We start from the raw sequence: 20,500 nt of genomic DNA, 5'->3' as shown, positions 1-20,500 counted from the left end.
TACAGTGTTAAGTGTGTGTGTGTGTGTGTGTGTGTGTGTGTGTGTGTGTGTGTGTGTGTGTGTGTGTGTGTGTGTGTGACAATGTCGATGGTGTGAGTCAAGTGCTTTAAAGTATCTTTATTTTTAGCAAAAAAAGAAAAGTAAAAAAAGAAATCCAAAACACCTGAAGAGCGGCACTTTTCTATAGAAAACCAAAGAGGACAAAAGTGTTTAATTAATTTCATTTTTTAAAATCTCATAATTAATATAATAAAACAATATTTATAAAACAAAACAATTGATAAAATGAACTTAAAGAAATACTAAATTTGACTGTGTGAAACCTCAACACTCCCCTTACCTTACATGTGCACGTTACATATGCTATTTATAAACCCCCTCTCCCCCAAAAAACAATTAAATACATTTGAGTTAGATGATTAAAAAGTTAGGTCATGTATCAAGAAAACTACATTATTTTTTTGGTGCAAATAGCGCCACCACATGGCCACTTATAAAGCCCATAACTCATGTGAAGCACCAGACCAAAACAGATTGTTCTTCTTCTTTATTTCTTGGTTCTACATTTATTTCCAGATAGTTCACACCTATTCTAGCACAAAGACCATTTTTAAAAGTTACATTTAAGTAATATGACTGGCTTGTAGCTGGCTGCCAAATTTTTGATATGCCTCATGATACAGTTGCAACCAAAGTCAAAGTGAGTCCAAATATTTAACAGCACTTCACCAATCAAAGGCAGTACAGCAACATGATGAATTTAAACCACCATATTTCAGTCTTCATTTTATCCACCTACAAAGTGCTCAGAGTGCCAGACAGTATTCTCCAAAACACAGGCAGCTTTGGTGGAGGTGCACTCCTCCTCTGCTACTACTAAACCCTCTATTTTTGCTGCAGGCCTCATTTCTGCCATCAAACACAGCAAACACTCCATGAAATACAACTCATGTAAAACTAATTTCAGTGGCTCAGAGTGAATCTTCTGTGCGTCATCCTCGGGTGAATGGAGAATTATTTTTTTACTCAGCTCTCACATGATACCAGTTGCCTGAATGTGCAGTCTGTGAGTTGACTGAACGGTTTGTGTGGATTGAGTTCATCTTAGGGAAACTGATCTGGACCCTTGCACACTGGAACTCATTAAGACTCAATTAGCCACGAGGCCCCGGGGCAGAGGAGGACAACAAGCAACCACAACCACAACCACAAGTAAGGGAAATGACACAGCCCTCAGGGAAAAACACAGCTTGTTTGTCTGTTTTCTTTTTTAGCTTTGAGCTCACAGACAGACAGACAGTCACACACACACACACACACACACACACACACACACACACACACACACACACACACACACACACACACACACACACACACACACACACACACACACACACACACACACACGCACACACACACAAAAATGCCTTAATGTAATATAAGCGGTCAGTTCAGGGTGAGGGGAACATGTGACAAGATGTGTCACTGGGACATCTTGCACAGGTGGTCACAGTCAAATTAATTGCACAATTATGAAAGATGTGTCTGTTTGGAGTGTAGCAATGCTGCCAGAAAGGCTGCAGTAGTTATAGAAGTTGGAAGGGAGATAGTAGAGGAAAAGCAATATAGGATATAGGATAACAAAAGAAGAAGAAATAAAGACAAACATGTTTGCTTCTGAACCGGTTACATTACATACACACATTTGTATGTATCTCTAAGAGAGCTATCTCCACTTGTACTGACGAGAGTGTGAGCAGAAAGGTGTTCAAAGTATGTAAATTAAAGCTCAGACAACATGCAGCAGACCTGGACAACCTCCCATATACATATACATATACATATACATATACAACACAGACACACTTTTGTCACTGTGAACTCTGACCTCCTGTATAATTTAATGCTTCATCAGGATGAACTGTGTTGCAGCTGCATTTCTGTTGCTGCCACAAATATTCACATCTGCATGTTTTGTTTGTTTTGTGCACCACTTCTTTAGCGGCTGTTTCACAAAATACATTTGAACTTGCTCCACTGTTGGGCAAAATGTAGGTCACTGCTGGAAAGACTTGATATTTTACTGAAAGATAAACCAGTTGTTTGTCTTTCTGTGGAACCAGCAGTCAACAGGACAAAACACCCAAAGTATTTGTGCCTGGCTCCACCTAGTGGTCATTTACTAGAATTATATTCACCTAGATAGTTGCAGTTGTAGAGACACAGTCATAACTACAAAGACTGTACGCTGTTTCCACAATAACACACCTTGGATTACTAGTGATATAAAGGCAATCCTCAATGAGAAGAAGGCCGCTTTTAGAGATGGTGACAAAGCACGACTCAAACAAGTACAATATAAGTTGAAGAAGAGACTAAAGATGGCAAAGGTGGAATACAAGAAGAAATTGGAGGGGAATCTACAGCACAGCAACATCCGTGAAATGTGGAGAGGAATCAACACCATCTCTGGTTACAACAACAGGAAAAGGCCGCCAGTGGCGGGTGATATAGAAAGAGCTGATGATACAAATACAACTCTGAGTCCTGCCACATCCAGAAATACTCGGACGACACTGTTATTGTGGCGTGTATCAGGAATGGACAGGAATCTGAATATAGGGATCTGATAAAAGCCTTCAGTGACTGGAGTCACAAGAACTATCTCCTACTGAACACCTCAAAGACTAAGGAAATGATCATAGATTTCCGCAGGTTCAAGCCCTCTCTTCAGCCAGTGAATAGTTGCAGGGTGGACATCGAGGTGGTGCCAAATCTAGGTGTATACCTGGATAATAAGTTGGACTGGTTCCTAAACACAGACGCTCTCTACAAAAAGGGGCAGAGCTGCCTCTTTTTATTAAGGAAGCTCATATCTTTTGACATCAGTAGTAAAATGATGCAGATGTTTTATCAGTCTGTGGTGGCAAGTGTGTTGTTTTATGCTGCAGTCTGCTGGGGAGGCAGGCTCTGTGATTGGAGCCAGGTTGGACAAACTGGAGGAGGTGGTGGGGAGATGCACTGTGAAGATGTTCGAGGCCATCTTGAAATACCCGGATCATCCGCTACACAACACCTTTATGGACCAATGAAACAGCAGTGGACGGCTCCTCTCTCTCTCCGTTGCAGGACGGAGAGATTTAAAAGATCCTTTGCTCCTACAGCCATCAGGCTTTCTAATTCTTCAATCATTTACAGTAGGGCTAACAGACTAATTGAATTTCCCCTCTGGGATAAATAAAGTAATTTTGAATTTGACCTGTCAGGCTGATTATCAACCTTTCATGAGTTAATGAAAACAAGTTTGTTTTCAGCTTGGTCAGAACACACACAGACACCGCAAAAAGAGATGTGTTAAAAATGACACTAGATTTTTTAACACATGCGAGTGTGCTCAGGGACTACACGTGTTACATTTTACACAATCATTGTGAGCAATTTTAACACAAATTGTGTGAGGTAAATTTACACTCAAATGTGTGATTAACACATTAGGTGGTGATTATGTGTAACTGAAAATGATCAGAAAATATGTATTAATGTGTTATTACAACTTAATGTGATAAACATTACCAGGCATTTGAAATTATTTAAAAGAAATCTTCATTTTTAAAAAATGGTTTATTTAACTTAACAGTATAATTAAAATAATTAATGTTTTTAATGATTTATTGACCTCAACCCTGAAAAGTTGAATCAGCAAATTTGGAGATACATGGTTTTCAATGGACAGCGACGAATCCAAGAGGACATCATCAACGGTCCTTTGATCAAAATTTTAACTGTATCCCTTTGTGCACAACATGAAATAAACTCATTCATGAGCGCAAACCTGGTTCTTTGCTTTTGAATGACCTGAGACTCAAGCAGTCTTTAATCATGAGCAATACAGCAGAACAAATTACAATTGTAGCACTCTGATAAATAGTAAATTGGCTTTATTAGTGGACGTTCCATACTAATTATAAAACAGAAAGTGCTTTGATTAAACTTTAAAAATAAAGAATCTGTTGAAATAAAATATTAGAACACATAAGCTTAAATTACAACGTGCATACAATAATGTAGACAACTTCACTTACATTTTAAACACAATAAAGGAGAGAAACACAAAGCCTACTAATAATGAAGTTGACAGAAGCAACAAGTCACACTGTAGACTTCTCATTCATATATTTCAGCGGCCAGACGTTTGTTACCAACCGTTACACAGTAGCTTTAATGCTGGAATCAGTGATGCAAAAATCCTGCACAAAACTCAGCAGGGTCTTCACCAGTGTGTGTGTGTGTGTGTGTGTGTGTGTGTGTGTGTGTGTGTGTGTGTGTGTGTGTGTGTGTGTGTGTGTGTGTGTGTGTGTGTGTGTGTGTGTGTGTGTGTGTGTGTGTGTGTGTGTTCGTTTTTAACAGTGGTGTAAACCACTGTATGTGTCTGTTTGATTATACCCTCACCACCATTACTTACTATTGGTAGTTGCACCAAATTGCCTGGCAGATTTGGGGAGGATTTCACATCACTGAAATGATCTAATGTCCAATTTAATTCACATACTGGGAAACTTCCTTTTCACATACGTGAACCACTCTTCACACTTATCTTGTTCACAGTGTCACAGGTGGAGAGAACTATACTTCACTCGTGGTAAGAGACTGGTTTTACTTTCATTCTGAGTTAGCCTGTACTGAATCACAGCCTTTAACATACAACATATCAGCATTCTACTTTAAACTCTGGCAAGACCACTGAATATAAACATATTTAACATTATGCTCATGCACAATATCTCTTTCATTAGACAGCAGCAGACTGGAAAAAATTCACCATTTAAACTAAAACAAACTTCAGTTCAGATCTACTTCAGCAAGCCAAGGTCTTTTCTGTATGAAAAAAGTGTTGCAGTTAAGACTGAAGGGAGGATGATGATCCAAAATGAAAACAAAACATAAAAAACAAACAACAAACAAAGTTTTTGTGATACGTTTGCTCTAAAAGCTGAATACTGAAATTAATTAAATAACTTAAGTTGATAAAATTACATTAAAACAACTAAATACTCAACTAAAAGAAGACTAAATACTTATTACTGACAAATAAACTCTCACTGAGGCCTGGGTCCAAACAGTGATGAAACACTATTTGATTCTTGTTCAGCAATGCACTCGACACGACTCAAGTCAGATTTCACATATGAACCAGATGTGTTCAGGAGTGCTTACACATCCAGTAACAGTGAACATCCCATTTTTAGTCATTGACTTATTTTTCTTCATTTTGTTCCGTGTACTTGAGAAAGTCAGCTGCTCCTGAACATGACAGTTTTCCCAGTCCCGCTGCTCGTCATGTTTCTATTTAGCAAGTTCCAAAATCCACAATGTAATGTGCATTTGTGCTCATTAATAAAAGTGTTTACAAGGAAATAGGTCCTGGTAACGTGGTTCATTTATCCAAAGATGATGTCTGATGATTAGGAGGATAGAGAATAATGTGACAAAAAACAAAATTCTATATTTCTTCTACAAGTCCTCATTTGCTTTTCTGTTTCATGTCTCTCTCTTGTATACCTGGCCATTTCTCTCTTCTTCTATCACTCTTCACACAGTCCAGAATAATTCTTGGTTAACACTTTTCAATGCTGCTCTTGAACAATGACACTTGATGAACATCTGAAGGTTGTGTTTCAGTCGAAGCTCTCTGGTTTCTTGGGAGTCTCTGTGGCATAGCCACTTATATCTGGTGCACAGTGCCAGACTCATTGAGATGAGTAGATACAAACAGCCACAGATTGTTGGTTGTTGCTGCAGATGAGCAGCTCGTCTCTTTTCTTGTTATACTCTTAACATGCAGCCAGGACAGATGCTTCTCATTTGACGTGGCGGCTCTTGGGTTGAGCCCCAGGGCTGGAGCAGGAGCCGAGATGTCGGCTGTGGTTCTTCCAGCGCTGGCGCAAGACAAAGTCGTAATTGGCCGTAGTGCACATGGCGTAAAATACGTTGGCTTTGTCGGGGATCTGTAGCTCTGAGGCAGAAAGAATGAAGGAATGAAGTAATAAAGTCGTGCAATTTAGTTTTTGTTTAATCAACCTGCACTGTTGACCTCTGTTTCCCACTTTTCTACACTTCTCATAGTGGCAAGCTGAGAAATTTGGTGAAAGGTCTGATTTAGATTTCAGTAGAGGGAAGGATTAGCAATGAAAACATAATGAGAACAGGAGCGGTTGTGAGTTATACCTCTACTGAAAACATTATGTTAAAAATTAGTTAAGAATTTGTGTACAATGGATGTGCTGACATGTTTTGCTGATCTATTGCAGAGGCCAAAGCCTTTTCTGTAATTACATAATTATGTAACATGACATGATCTAGTGCCATTACAATGACAATACAGGTATTCTCCTTCTGAGCATTCATAAAAGATTGGACTGCCAGAGGTGAGGCTGGAGGAGATAATCACCTTTTCCATTGCTGAACATCTGGTAGAGGTTGAAATCATGGCAGCTGACGTCCTCCATATTGTGTTTTTCCAGAGCCCTCTGAATCACCTGAGGCGTGTGATCCTGACTGGTCAGCTGGAGAGCAAACACACAGCCAGATTTCAAAATACAACCAACATCAATACTGTTACTCTGCATTCAGAATAACTCTAAATGTGACAGTTCCATATTCAATAGCATTTTTTAAAAACATTTGGGTATTTTTGTAGGTTTAAATAGATTTTATTTTAACAGATAACTGGGAATTTATTGAGACTGAGAAGATACATTTGAATGATAAAGACATTTTAATGATATAAAAACATTTTAATAAGTCAGTAATTGTTTCAGTAATTTATTAAGCTAAAAAATATAAATATTTGCTGATTCATCCTTCTGTATCCTTATAGTTGCTCTGGCAACTTGCAACAAAACAATCATTATTTCAGACTTTTAAATAAATTTACTAATAAAAAGCAAAAACAGTCAATTATTGAATACCTATGACAACAAAAATAATTGTTAATTGCAGGATAATGTTGCTTTGCCTATACAAGTTAGAAACATACATTTTCTTTCCCTATATGGGGGTCAAGACAGGTCATTAAGCAATACCAGCTCCTCACTCTTCTGCTTTTTTTTTTGTTTTTCCTTCTGCTTTCCTTTTTTAGAACATGTCACATTAAGTTGACCAGTCTGATCTATGAATGTGCATCTAAAGCACGAAACAATCCTCCATACCAATATGCTTTTGTAGACGTTTCCATTGCTGTCACTCTCCACACTGACCCTGATGATACACGAGTCAGCGACTTGTTTGTTGTAGACAGGCAGGGCGGGCTGAGCGCAGCAGCTAGAGGATGATGAGTCAGGGCTCAGTCCCAGGGAGGCGGAGCTGAGGTCCGGATGAGAGGAGCTGCAGGAGGAGCTGGAAAGACTCGGAGAGGAGGTGGACATGGCGATGGAGAAGTCCTCTGCTACGTTGTGGAGAGAGCCCGAGAGAGTCTGGGGGAGGGTGGGCAGAGGAGAAAATGTTAATATTAAGTTCCAGTATTTTGGGTTAAGTGAATAAATAAGTAAGTCAATCATTGTGTGTTTTTAATCCGTGTCCTTGCATACACTCTGACTCAAAAATTCTAATAAAATGACAAAAAGCAGGTTATGCCTAATAAGTGCAAGAAAAAAACCCCCGACATTTAAAATTTTATCTGCTCATGTCCCTTTATTGACAAAGATCAGATGAACAATGTCAGTTTCAGAGGCTGTCAGGGCTCACACCTTCAGTTTGAGTCTGAGCGGAGAGGGCTGAGGGACAGAGAGATCCTCCATGTCTGAACCGCTGGAACCAGAAGACGACACACTGATCTGGTCAGCGTGAGTCTTCCTGAGGGAGCTGTCACTGGCTGTCCGCAACCTGCACGTACGCGCACACACACATACACAAAATCCAGTTTTAAAAAGCCAGTCTGGAGAAAGAATCAGCTCTCTGCAAATATGAAGTGCTACATGTTAACGGATGACTCCAGCATGGAGTGACATTTTTACCAATTGATTGGTTTTTTTTGTTGGTTTTTTTGTCTGACCATTATTTACTTGTGCCAAGAATGTTACGTTTTGGGTGTAGTTTGGTTTAACAAAGTTTAGATTAAAAATATATTTCAATTAAATATGGTGTAAAGTTAAGTCTGCCCTTTGATGCATATCTAGACTCAGAGGCAAATTAAAAACTTCAAAACTTTGGAACAAGGATTCACATCACAGCAGTCATTGTTTTAACAAGTCACCACAAATGTGTTATAAATAATACAAGCTAGAGATTGTTGTCCAGACTTACGAGGCGAGCTTCTTGGTGAGTAGACGACTGCTCCATGTGTTAGGAGAGCTAGGACAGGGGTCAATTGGAGGCTCTAGTTCACGAGACAGCTCATAGCTTCAGAACAGAGAAAAAAGATGCAGAGTCAGGAGGGTAAAAAATGTTGCCAATATCTTTGAAAAGTCTTCACACTCACTTCATTGTCTTTACATTTTATGACAGTGATATTAGTGTGTCTCTCACCTCTCCTGGTCTGTGAGAAGAGTGTGCGCCTGCAGCCAGGTAGTGATTTGAGGGTTGACTGGGAGATTGTAGTGGGAACAGGAAGCCTGAAGCTGCAGAATCTGAGACAGAACATCATACTCCTGCAATAGAAAGAAATAAAAACAGTACAGATTAATTCCTGGAACAGAAAATGACAGAAAAGACAGCATATTACGATTTTTGAAAATGATATTAATTCATGCAAGATACCACTAGGAGGCGACACGTACCCGTCTACGCTTCTCAAAGTTGATAAGCCCGCCCTTTAGAAAAGGGAAAGAACAACCAGTGTTAATTTTGGCATCATAAATCTACTAAAACTTTAAAAAAGAGCAAACAAAAGATGGGTTTGTGGGCGTGAATTGTACTCACTTCAACAGTGTCAGTGAGTGCTGTATCCAGCATGGTGAGGGCTGTCAGGTAAGTGCCCAGGTAAGGTACAACACCACTGTTCAGGCTCTGGAGGACAAAAATCAAACAAACAGATTTATATTTGGAGCATTACATTGACAAAAATAAACTTAAAAAAAAGATTTTCAAAAAGGTGCAGATAAGCTATTAGAGTGGTAAACGTCTTATTGTTCTGCTATTGATCCTAATGCAATAGAAGAAAACTTGTGTGCCCAATCAAAAGAGGAAAAAACACATGTCAAAGAAAATAACAGAATATAGAAATGTACACGAACAACTGATAAAACAAGCCCATCACAGCGAATGTGGGGATATAACATTTTTACACACAGCCCCACCCACCTGAGTAAACTGCGTAACTGTGGGAAACACTGCACACACTTCAGGTTTTATATCCTTAACTTTGTGAGGGGGACTTATATCAGTCATGTGAGTTGTTAAGATCTGACATTTTTCCATTAAATGTGCACAGTGAAAAGAAGAGGAAACTGATACTCTTGAAACGTTAAAACCATTTAACTTTTAGGGAAGCAGAATTGATGATCAAGGCATACAAAATAGACTTCTGCCTTTTTTTTATTTTTAATGACCAAAAAAGCAGATACAATCAGTTTATTTCTCTGGTTAAAACTGAAATGAGGAATAAAAAGGTAATTTCCAAAGAAATGAATTACATTATTTTGGTGTGACAGTGAGTCTTACCATCTGTTTGGACACAGGGCAGAGACGAGGTGACTTAGGGCTTGTGGTGGCGATGCCGTCTGTCTGACTCCCATCCTGCAAAACAGACAACAATCCTGTCAGTGTTGATTAACAACAGAACTGTTGTTCTCAGGGTGTCAATGTGAGAGTGCAGGTTATGTAATTGTTCTTTTCAGGGTTGAGCACCTGCTGACAGGGTGCTGTTGGGTGTGGGAGGGTACTGCGGTTGTGCAGGCAGAGTGACAACTATGTGATCAAAGGCTGTCACATCCACATATTTATTATGTTGTTAATGCTCTCAGATCGGCAGTGTGTGTGTACTAGGAGAATATCAAGACAGTATGTACTCTTACTAACTGCTAATTGGTTTTGGTATCCAACTCTTTGTGTTGGCTGCAAACAACAGCCTGGCTGCTGATAAAAACAGTATCACTGAATACACAATCATATCGATTGTTTTTCACAAGGAGTGACTCACAGAACAAAGGAGACAAGTGGCAGGTAAACTGGAGACAAAACAGTCACTCAATCTTGTGATTTAAGTTAAAAAAAAGATTAGACCATAACACCATTGTGAAGACAACCAATTAACTGACTATTATAGGCCCTTTGTAAACACTATACGGACTTTCTCATGTTAGTGTAACACTTTTCACAGGTAAAGTCTTGTTACACAGTGTAAAAAGACTCCTGCACTGCACTGCACTGCAATTAAGTACATTCAGTTCATTCAGTCATAAGGCAGAGCCCTTATGTGTGTGTAAGTCAAAAAGACACGGATAGTTACCTCTGCAAGGATCTCTCTGTTTGTTAACACACAGTTCTCATCAGGAAAAGTCTCACACAGGTGGTCAAAGGTGGCCATGCTTTCCCTGAAACAAAACATATTAAATTTGTTGAAACTTCTGTGTTCTGCATTTTTGTTTTGTTGCCTATCTTTGTTCTTTATGGACTCAGACAATTTCACTGCTTTTTATTTTGTACCCAAAAACAAACGTTTAGTATCTTGATAATGTTTGCTGACCTGCTGACAGCAGCCCAGGTCTTCTTTAGGCGATACACTGCGTTGGACTGCAGAGCTGACAGGATGGCCCACAAGGAGGAGAAATTCTTTAGCTCTTTGCATTCCTTCAGAGAAAATATTAAACATTCCTTTTGTTATGCTGTTTTGACAAAAGTTACATCCATTTATTACAGTTGTTTTGAAACATTTTTAACCCGGACCTGTGCAATAGCAATCCACCTCTCGATTATGCGTTCTCTGTAGGTGCGGCTCGCACGTGAGGGACGAGGTGAGTTTGGGGCAGTGGAGGGATATAGGAAGGTAGAGGAGGAGTTGGGTGATGAGTTCGGAGAGGAAGTGGAAGGGCTGGGGGTGGATGGGCAGAGGAGTGAAGTGATGACACGATTGGTGACAGCATTGAACTGGGAGATGGTGGCACGGACTGTTGGCGCCAGGTTTTGGTTCCCCTTCTTGTCACGCTGCGACCAGACGCAGCCCAAGCAGTGGAATGGCACCAATTTGACAAACAGCTCCTGTCAAAGACAGACCGAGGTAGCAAAGATAAACAACAAAAAAACTACACAAAGAAAAGCTTCAGAGACCGAAAGTGGCACTGAAATGAAATATCAGATAATGAAACCTACAGCATCCAATCTGGTCAACTGCTCCGCCACTTCTCTCGCTGGGAAGCCCATGACGTTGTGTCCGTCTTCCTCCTTAGAAGACATCTCTCCTTCTTCCTCTTCATCTTTGCAGTCCTGCTGCAATGATTCACTGTTGTGCTCTGATGCAGAACGGTTGCAATCTGTCAAACGCAGTGAATCATAAATGACATATAAACAAGCTGCTGAGCAGACATGTAACAGGACACATGGACAAAAATGCAACCATGTGTCATTCATAAAAAGAAAAGAGGTACATGACCCTGTCATCATCACGTTAACTATGATATACTATTGAGGACATTAATGTTGCTTAAGGATCATATATTTTCCTATGTCAGATAAGCAGCATAAGCAGTCCACATTTCAGTGGAAGCTAACATGCTACAGCTATCTATCACAGTAAAGTTAAAGGGCAATTTTAGTGCTATGTACTGAAAGAATGCTGTAATGTCTTAACCACCTTCCAGTTCATCACTGCATAAAAATCAAGAGCACATTTTTTGAATTAACATCTACAGTAAAAGTTTCAGTATGGGATGAAACAGAACATAAACAATCACATCTGCAGTCCCCCTCTACCTTGTTCCTGGAGCCTCTTGAGCAGGTTTTCTGCGGTTTGAGCCAAGCGCCTGAAGCAGAGGCGATGCCGCAAGTGGACACACAACAGGCGGAGGTCGTGATACTGAGGGGACTCATGGAAGTCTTCGCTGTACTCCTCCAACCACAACCGGATGACCGGGGGTAAGGTACTGAGGAGGTGATAAGGGAAAGGGTTAATGACAGTGTTAATACTTTAGGAGAAACATTAAAGTGAACATCTTTAGAATGTGTCAGACAAATAGAGAAAAATTAAGTTTTAATTTGTCCCATAATTTGTTTAGATTAGTATCACTAAGTGTGGCAAAAGAATATAAAGCTCCATTAAACCCAATTATCAAATCTAACTTTAGATTGATGACAAAACACAAACAAACGTGGCGTGACTGCACTTACCTGCGTGGGCAGACGGTGTTATCCAGATTGGCAATGAAGTCATCTCTGTTGAAAAAACAAACACATTTACCTATTAGCTGAATGTAAAAGATATCACCACACAGACAGACAACATGGTGACCCAGTGGCGACAGAAAATATCCTGTAAACAAGAAAGGATCACAGGGTTGATCCTCTCAAAGTGTCATCCTGCAGAAATGTCCTTCAATACTCTGCTGACTGCAAACACACTGTAGCCTTGATTGTGAAGAGTAACCTGACAATTATCTCCCCTAGGGATCAAAAATGACATCATATGAATATACATGCTGGCCATGTTCATCATTTTGTGATCATGGTCAGAGTTTATGAACAAGGTCCTTCTTTTCATGGCCACAAAATGTGCTACAAAAGATAAACAGGTCATAATTCATACAGACCTTATCAAGACACAGAGAAGGTGGTTTTCAATTTGACGACAGCCACAAAATATTACATCCTGTGCAAAACCTTGTGAGCCAAAGGATCGAAAAACACACTTCCTAGAGTGTCCTTAAACTGACCTCACTTAAAACTCACAGGAAGCCTGTTGTCACCAGCAGCACAGATATGAGGGCGACTGTTTGACAAATAATATATCAAATCTGCAGCACTAATGGCAACAGCTGCACACAGGGAGCCATTAGTAGTGCATTCAGTAAAGGGTGAGATAGAAAGAACTGATAGAGACAAAAGACCAGGAACCCTTTAAAGACTTTTTTTGGGAAATAAAAATGACCTCTTTAGAGCACAAATAACCAAGGAGGCTGTTTTAATGCAACCCTTTTAAAATGTATTAGTTGAAGCAGAAGACTCATGCAGCTAATTCTTGAGTGAAATCAAATCTCAGTGAACAGCGAGTTCCCAGAGCTTCAGTCAGGTGAAGATGGCAGAGTGTTGCAGGGTGTAGAGGGCGTAGTCATGACTTCTAAGGAATGGAACAAAGGTACGTCTGCTTTGTTTAACTTGTGATGATTATAACCGTCATAGAAACTTGGACTGTGTCAATAGAGGAGTTTTCTTGTGAATAGCTGAAGGTATTAAATAACTGTCTCCATTGAAAACAGCCTCTGGTATAATGGAAAACCTGATTACGTATGTGTCCCACTTATATTTGTATACAGTGATGACCTTCTTAAAAAGTAGCACCCACTGCAATTACAAATCAATGTCAATAAGTTGAAAAGTAAACACTGAGCATAAAATATTCTGATCAGTAGAGATGTCACTTAGAGGCTTTTAACTAAATTAAATTTTCAAAATGGTGAAATGATTAGAGTTGTGGTTTTGCTTAAGCACAAAATATAGTTTTAATCTTTGAAAAGTAGTTTGACATTTTAGAAAAATATTCTTATTTGAGAGATGAGAACATCGATACAACTCATATCTGTCCCATAAATATGAAGCTGCAGTGAGCAGCTGGTTAGTTAAGCTTAGCATAAAGCTTGGTAGCAGGGAGAAATATGTATCCTGGCCATGTTAAAAGGGTACAATTTCACAGTTTCCAGTCTTTATGCTGAACTAAGCTGCTGCTGTAGCTTCATGTTTACCAGAAAGATGTGATTTTCTTATCTAATTCTCAGCAAGAAAATATAAGTGTGTATCTCAAAATGTCAAACTACTGCCTTAAAAACAGGGTCTCAATCATTTCTCAGTGTTAAACTTCGTAGTTTTCTCTGAGTGAAACAGCAGGATGTTATATGTGGTGTTGCAGACCAGCTGACTGAGCCCTCTTGTGTTTTTGTTAATATGTGTCTCAGTTCAACATAAGTTCCTATGTGGACGGTTTCTCACCTCTGAAACAGCAGCTCAATGAGGGTGCTGGTGGAGGTGAAAGCCCTGTAAGTGGAAAGGAACACAGGGAGGTAGTCGGGCTCCTGGTGCTCGGGGTCCAGCAGGTGGGTGACCAGACGCTCAAGAGTGGCAGCCTTTAACCTGCGCACCTTCACCGTGTGGTACTGGATGCAGCTGAAGGTTGTGGGGAGCTCTGTCGTATCGGAGCCCGGCAGAACAGGCTCTCTGCGCAGGGTGATGCCAAACACGGCTCCGTCCTCCTCCTCCTCCCCCCACTCCTGCACCGGGTCCTGCAGGTGAAAAGGCAAGGTCATCAAGATCTGGCAAGTAATTCTGTTTTCTCTGTAATACCATTTTTTTGAATTGTTTTTAAAAAAAAAAGGGGAAATGTGCAGAAACATTTCACAACAAGATACTTTTTCAAGAAGTAAATGTTTTTCTGAATCTGTGTGAATACTTACACTGCAGAAAAGAAATATCAGTATGATTCCACACAGCTTTCTACACAGTCATGGAGCTCCTTCAATACTGCTACATTGAATTACTGTGACAACTTTATATAACTGCAGCACATAACTCATGACAAATGCAATAAGCCTTGAGACTGAGTCATTTAATCAAATAGCTCAAACTCAATGTCAATTAACCTCATTCCTGAGATTCTGCTTGTGACCCAGCCTTGAACTCTGACGCAGACTGACACCTGGTGACTGGAGTGATGAGGATGAGGCGGAGAAGCATTCACTGACACTTGTTTACCTCCAGAAACACAGGGACAATTTAATGAACCATGACATAGTTTGACCTGATTTTAGCTCTTGCCTAAGATACACAACTTCTTTACCATAACAGCAGCATCATGTTACCCCTCATTATTACATTAAATGTTAGACAACTGTAGAGAAACAATTAAAGTGGTCAGAGATCTAGGGTCTTAACTGCAACAAAGTGAAAGTATGTTGAGCTGAGTTGTGGTGAGGAACACATTAATATCACTAATTATCAGAGCATTATCTCCACTGACATTTTACATGTAGTAAAGTATCCACAATAACATGCTCACTTTTGTAGATATAAATTGTTATTTATTTTGAAAAAATGTCAGACTGTGACAGATATGGGTCCATTTTTGCTACATTATATCATTAAGATTGCAAACATTTACTACTGGGTTGATTTTTACTCCATCCTCAATGATATATCATGATATCTAAACTATTGTTTTTACAAAGAAGAATTAAACCTGTGATATATTTATATGTGGCATCATGACAACATTCCTAATCAAGAGTTTTACAGACAGATGAGGTGAACCAGTGAATAAAAATGCAACTTGCAACAGTATTTATAACATTTTATGACAATGTCCCTCATTTGCGATATGCTATTTCATGTCTTGCACGTTTGTTCATGTTTTTTAATGCATTTCATGTTCCATGCCAGCACATCCATAAAAATGCCACCATTTCAAATGTAAATGTAATAGCAGCCTCAACTTGAAACACTACTGTATATAGATTCAAACAGCCCTCCAATGAGCAGAAAAAGTCTAACTTTACTGCATTGAGCCACTTTGTCAGTAACAAGTTAAAGCTAAGTCCCACACTCACGCTCTTCATTCAAGGTTATACAATAATATAGTGAACTGTATAATAATGCAACAGAGTGTCAGTCAAAGTAAATGGGATCTAGAATTAGAAAAAAGAGGGTTGTTGACAAAATAAGGCATGATGATGACCATGATATACCACCATACCATAGTGTCCTCACCCCATCTACAACAACCAGTCACTGCTGAGGAAAGAGGCTCAGCGACTGGTAGAAAACACGTGTTTACAGGTTATATGTAATCACAGTGTTACTGGGACATATTAACAACTGATATCACATGACAGACAAAACAGACAAAAACCAGTGTGCTGCTAGAAAACAATAACACACTGGTGGTGAATCAACAGAGCCTGCACTCAATTAGACCATTATATATCGATAAGGTCGTCCTGGTAACCAGAGACATGAGATAGAAAAGCAAAAAGTCACACAAAAATTACAATTTCTTATGACAGATACTATATTATAATTCATTTGTTACCCGTCACCATGATGTATTAATTATAAGGTTCATTTAACCTACCATCGATATCTGCCATTTTCCCATGTTTGTTTCGCGCTTGCAAAAGAAGAAAGTGTTGGTAAACTCCCGCTACTGTAGGTGACAGCAGCGCAGCACAGGTGCTAATTAAGGATTTAACTCCGTCCTCCGGCCGTTCAATTCAGTCTGTATTACATGTAAGAGTTTCATTTTTGAAGACGCAATACCAAGAGATATTATAAAGTTAAAAAAACAAACAGAAAAGAGTCCAGTATCCACACAGCAGGATGTGCTACTGTGGACGGACTATTGGAGAGTGAGCGGAGGAGCACAGTCAGGGAGGGGGTGAGCAGTCCTTCACTGGGCGGGGCTAATTGAACAGGTGGGGGCGTGGCTAATATTACTGAACAATAAGATGATTGGTTCAATAGCATCAGGTATTATGCTAATTTGCTACATGAGGCTATGATTGGTAAACAGATCATTGATACAGCCGATGTTACTGCAATTAGTGGCACTACTGTAATAGTGGCAGCTATAGAGCACAATAAGTAGTTGCAGTAATGGTAGCAGTACACAAGGGTGATGACTCATGTGTCTAGCAGTTTAAAAAAAGTATAGAGATCCTAAAAAAAGCATCCACTTCAGTCTTAAACTACCCAAAGACTGGAGGTTCCTCTTTTGATTTTCAATACCATACTATTTAACTAAATGTAGTTTTTAGTAAGTAAAATGTTCTGATCAAAAGTAAAAACACCAACTCTCAAAAATGGTCCTTTCAGAGAAGAGTGGAATTTATTCAAACCTTTATTTAAGAATTGAAAATCATTGAGGTTTCCCTCATTTGTAATGGTGAGTTAAAAAAAACCAATTGCACACTGATGTCAACCTGCAGGACTTAAGGACATAAGGCAGTAATTCGTGTTTAATATGGTCCTGTTGTCCAATCCAGCATTGATATATAGATTGGTAAATGTCCAATAAGGCCTTACGAAATTGAAGCATACTAATAATAAAGGATGCCCATGCAGTGCTAAGTCTGTTATTTGAGCACATAGTTTAAATTACATATTTGAGTTTGTCATACGTTGTGCCTTTTCAGTAAAATCTTAAACATAGTAGTGTTAAAGTACAAGTATCAGTAATGTTCTACAACATGGAAATGCTCAGATTACAGTTGCTGCAAACCTCCATATTGCATTATGTCTTCTAACAACAGTCAAAATAAATAACAATAACGATCATAGTAATTAAAAAGGTGAAATAATATGTTTGCTTGTCATAAAATGTTGAACAGAAAGGTTATAAGGCTCTCTCATTCATGCTTTTGGTGTGTGTTTCAGAGCCATTACTCCCACTCAGATAAAAGCTGAAGGCTGGATCAACAAATGCCTTTCAGAGCTCTACAATATGTCTAGACATCAATACAGCCTCACTTTTTTTAAGCAGACAATGAGGGGTCACAAACTCATAACTATCCACTGTGATCATAGAGGGCATCATGATGTGGGAGAGAGATTATGAGCTGTTTGATGCTTGACCCTTTAAAATGGTTTAAGACATACTGCCTTATGAATTTTTTTTTCATGGTGCATTAATATGTGTAATAATGTGTAGGCAGCAACAATACACACTTCATAAAAAGTGATGTGTGGGGGTGTCCGACCTCTTTGACTGTATTTAAACTTTTTTCTCCATAGAAATGAGCAGCAAAGACAATACTGTGACATCTGGTGGCCAAACTATAAACATTAAAAAAAAAACTTTCAGTGAGTTCAATGTCCTCAAATTCTCTGTCTGGATCAAGAACAGGCCTGGCAGCTTTCATCTAGCTCCACATCCTCATTGAGAAAAAGTCTATTTTCTGATTCACCCAAACACAGGCAATAGCTTTTCCAGGAAGAGATTGAAAGCAAGATCATGAAGAAAAAGGTTCCGCAGCTAGTAGTGAGGAGCTGATATCAGGCCAACATCAACATGTGAGGAACAGGTGTATCTCAGAGCTGCTGTCTCTAAAGAATCCAGTTGGGACAGTTTTACTCCGCAACCTCTGGTTTATGTTTCTGCCCCGTGGTGTCATGGGCGTGGTGATGACATACCAGATGAAACAGGTCAGATCAGATACGCAAAAATAACTTCATGTGTGTGACTTTAAGGAAGCAAAATTTCCAGAACAAAAGCTATAAATTACAAGCCTTTTGTACTACTGCAAACTCTACATTTCATTACATTTAGAGATAACTGACTGGCAGCGACACATTATAACATGGACGAGCAGAGCAGATGAGAGGCCTTCAATCAGGCTGTCCACTGCTCTTCAGCCTCAAAGGGAAGAATGAGCTTTTTGTTTCTCTAATGAGTTTCTGCCTCTGAACTGAAAATCCACGTTTCCCCAACCCATCCAGTTCTTTTGTTTTTTGCTGAGGCTGAACAAAAGAGCCTCTTTGCAGTGCCAGGAAAGACCTCAATTAGTACTGATTAGACACATGAGAAGAGGTGACAGGCAAGCAACAAGTGATAGGGTGTATACGAGATTGAGATGAAAAAAAATGACCAAAACACGTTTTTTTGGCTGGAAACACACACCCACAGGAATATACAATATACTTCCGGGAGAGTCAACTTTAGTTCCCTATTAGTATCACTAAACAGCTGCTGGTAATGGTGACGTCTGGAGTGAAAAAATGTTGAGCAGAACGAGAACAATAGCAGAAATTCCCACCTGACGTAAACACTGACCTGATGTTTGACGGCTGCTCCGTCACAGATTCAGTATCTGTACGTGAAGTCAAATCGGCCCTAATAGTTCAACTCAAACACGAGTAGAAACTAAATCTAAAATGAAATCTAATCTGGGAAATAGTTCATTAAAATAATCATTTTTAAATTGTAAATTGAGATATCTACCATTTTAATTAACACTACACTTAAAGGTCGACAGGAGATTGCATATTGGTATACTTTAAAAGGACACAAAACACACCACGACCTTTTTTTGCAAAATGATAAATTTGGAGGGAAAAACAAAAAAAAACAAAACAAAAAAAACTGAATCATCTGTTTAAGCAATGTTGAGTAATTCAGGACAGTCCTTTCCCCCAGAAGGATATAAAATCATGTGCAACTCTGAAGTGTTCTTCTGCTTTTGTTTAAGACATGCCGAAACGGGAGCTATTAATATGATATTCAGCATTACTGCTGGTCACCACAGTGCACTTAGACACAATGCAAGCTTTTCTGCTAATATTGAATTATTGCGTTGAAATTAAATATCACTATAGATTTGACGATGAATGGATCTGACAGGAAACTAATCTTTTAAGTCGTTTGCTGGTTCTATATTCACAACAGTAAATATTGACTGCTTTTATTTGTTTCATATCGTAAGTTGAGTATCTTTGGGTTTTGGATTGTTGGTCAGAGAAAAAAAAACTACTTTTACATAATTACTTAATCCATGAGAGTGGTTGTCATGGACTCCTTTCTAATGCTGATGTGATAAGAGCCTAAAAAAGTTAATATGCTTCCATGATGACCCCTTCCTCATTTTGAGAGAGACTATTCAGTGTAAGTTTGTTATAAGGATATGTGTGTTGATGCTTTGACTTTAATAACTATAACTATAATGAGAAAATATTCCACAACTCCTGAGCCTAGTTGAGGTATTGATATGAAACTATAAAATACAACCAAAAACTGTCAGGTAAGAGTTTTAGATGCCGTGAGGTTTTAGGGCACAAAGATCAGCTGTTACAAAAGCACATTAAATAAACTGCGGCATATCATAACATTTTAGAAATCCAGTTTATCTATTCCAGCTCACCTCACTCTGTCCATCAGTGTCCAATAACTGGAAGCTTCTCAGCCACACGCCGGGCTCCGTGTCCGTGTGGATGTCCACGCAGTGACTCTGCCTCAGCCACAGCAACCTCTTCATCCTGCCCACCTTGGAGCGGAGGCTGCGGGACTCCCCTCCATCACCGCCTCCACACATGGGAAGTATGGTTCTCATCTTCCTCTATGTGTCACGCTACAGGCCCACACGCACGCACACCTCGTCAGATCTCTCCCACACCTGATGCCTCATCTGTGTCAAGAGAGAGGAAAATCGGTCAGGTTACCTCACTGAATCTCTTATTAAAAATGTTAATCCCAATAATCAAAAGCAGCATCCATGTCAGCAGGTTCCTGCTGTGCAGCCATTAAACAATGAACTTCCTCAAACAAAGATGAGTGTAAAAAGAAAGTCTGCGTAGGTGAATTTGAGAATTAAAA

The 20,500-nt window shown here is 39.3% G+C and overlaps 1 protein-coding gene across 1 annotated transcript; it reads right to left on the bottom strand.

Moving 5' to 3' along the window:
• Nucleotides 1-5,060: 5,060 nt before the first annotated feature.
• On the bottom strand, nucleotides 5,061-20,237 carry rgl3a (ral guanine nucleotide dissociation stimulator-like 3a). Its single transcript, XM_062430358.1, has 17 exons — nucleotides 20,049-20,237; nucleotides 14,134-14,423; nucleotides 12,322-12,366; nucleotides 11,908-12,077; nucleotides 11,308-11,468; nucleotides 10,885-11,196; nucleotides 10,685-10,788; nucleotides 10,448-10,532; nucleotides 9,661-9,735; nucleotides 8,920-9,006; nucleotides 8,778-8,810; nucleotides 8,527-8,648; nucleotides 8,305-8,400; nucleotides 7,749-7,884; nucleotides 7,212-7,475; nucleotides 6,452-6,566; nucleotides 5,061-6,016 (listed from the first exon to the last, which is right to left on the bottom strand). The coding sequence occupies exons 1-17, from the start codon at nucleotides 20,235-20,237 to the stop codon at nucleotides 5,862-5,864; spliced, it is 2,439 nt and encodes an 812-aa protein (XP_062286342.1). The 3' UTR covers nucleotides 5,061-5,861.
• Nucleotides 20,238-20,500: the final 263 nt, after the last annotated feature.

This window comes from Scomber scombrus, chromosome 2 (genome assembly GCF_963691925.1).
Source record: "Scomber scombrus chromosome 2, fScoSco1.1, whole genome shotgun sequence".
Lineage (NCBI taxonomy): Eukaryota > Metazoa > Chordata > Actinopteri > Scombriformes > Scombridae > Scomber > Scomber scombrus.
The sequence above is the reverse complement of the archived record's forward strand: the minus strand, read 5'-3'. Positions and strand labels throughout refer to the sequence as shown.

Excerpts from the sequence above, each read along its gene's own strand:
- rgl3a (XM_062430358.1), bottom strand. The coding sequence starts at position 20,237 with ATGAGAACCATACTTCCCATGTGTGGAGGCGGTGATGGAGGGGAGTCC. Across the intron at positions 7,885-8,304 it reads CTCACCAAGAAGCTCGCCTC|GTTGCGGACAGCCAGTGACA; the intron begins GTAAGTCTGGAC and ends GCGTACGTGCAG. Across the intron at positions 7,476-7,748 it reads CGCTCAGACTCAAACTGAAG|ACTCTCTCGGGCTCTCTCCA; the intron begins GTGTGAGCCCTG and ends ACCCTCCCCCAG.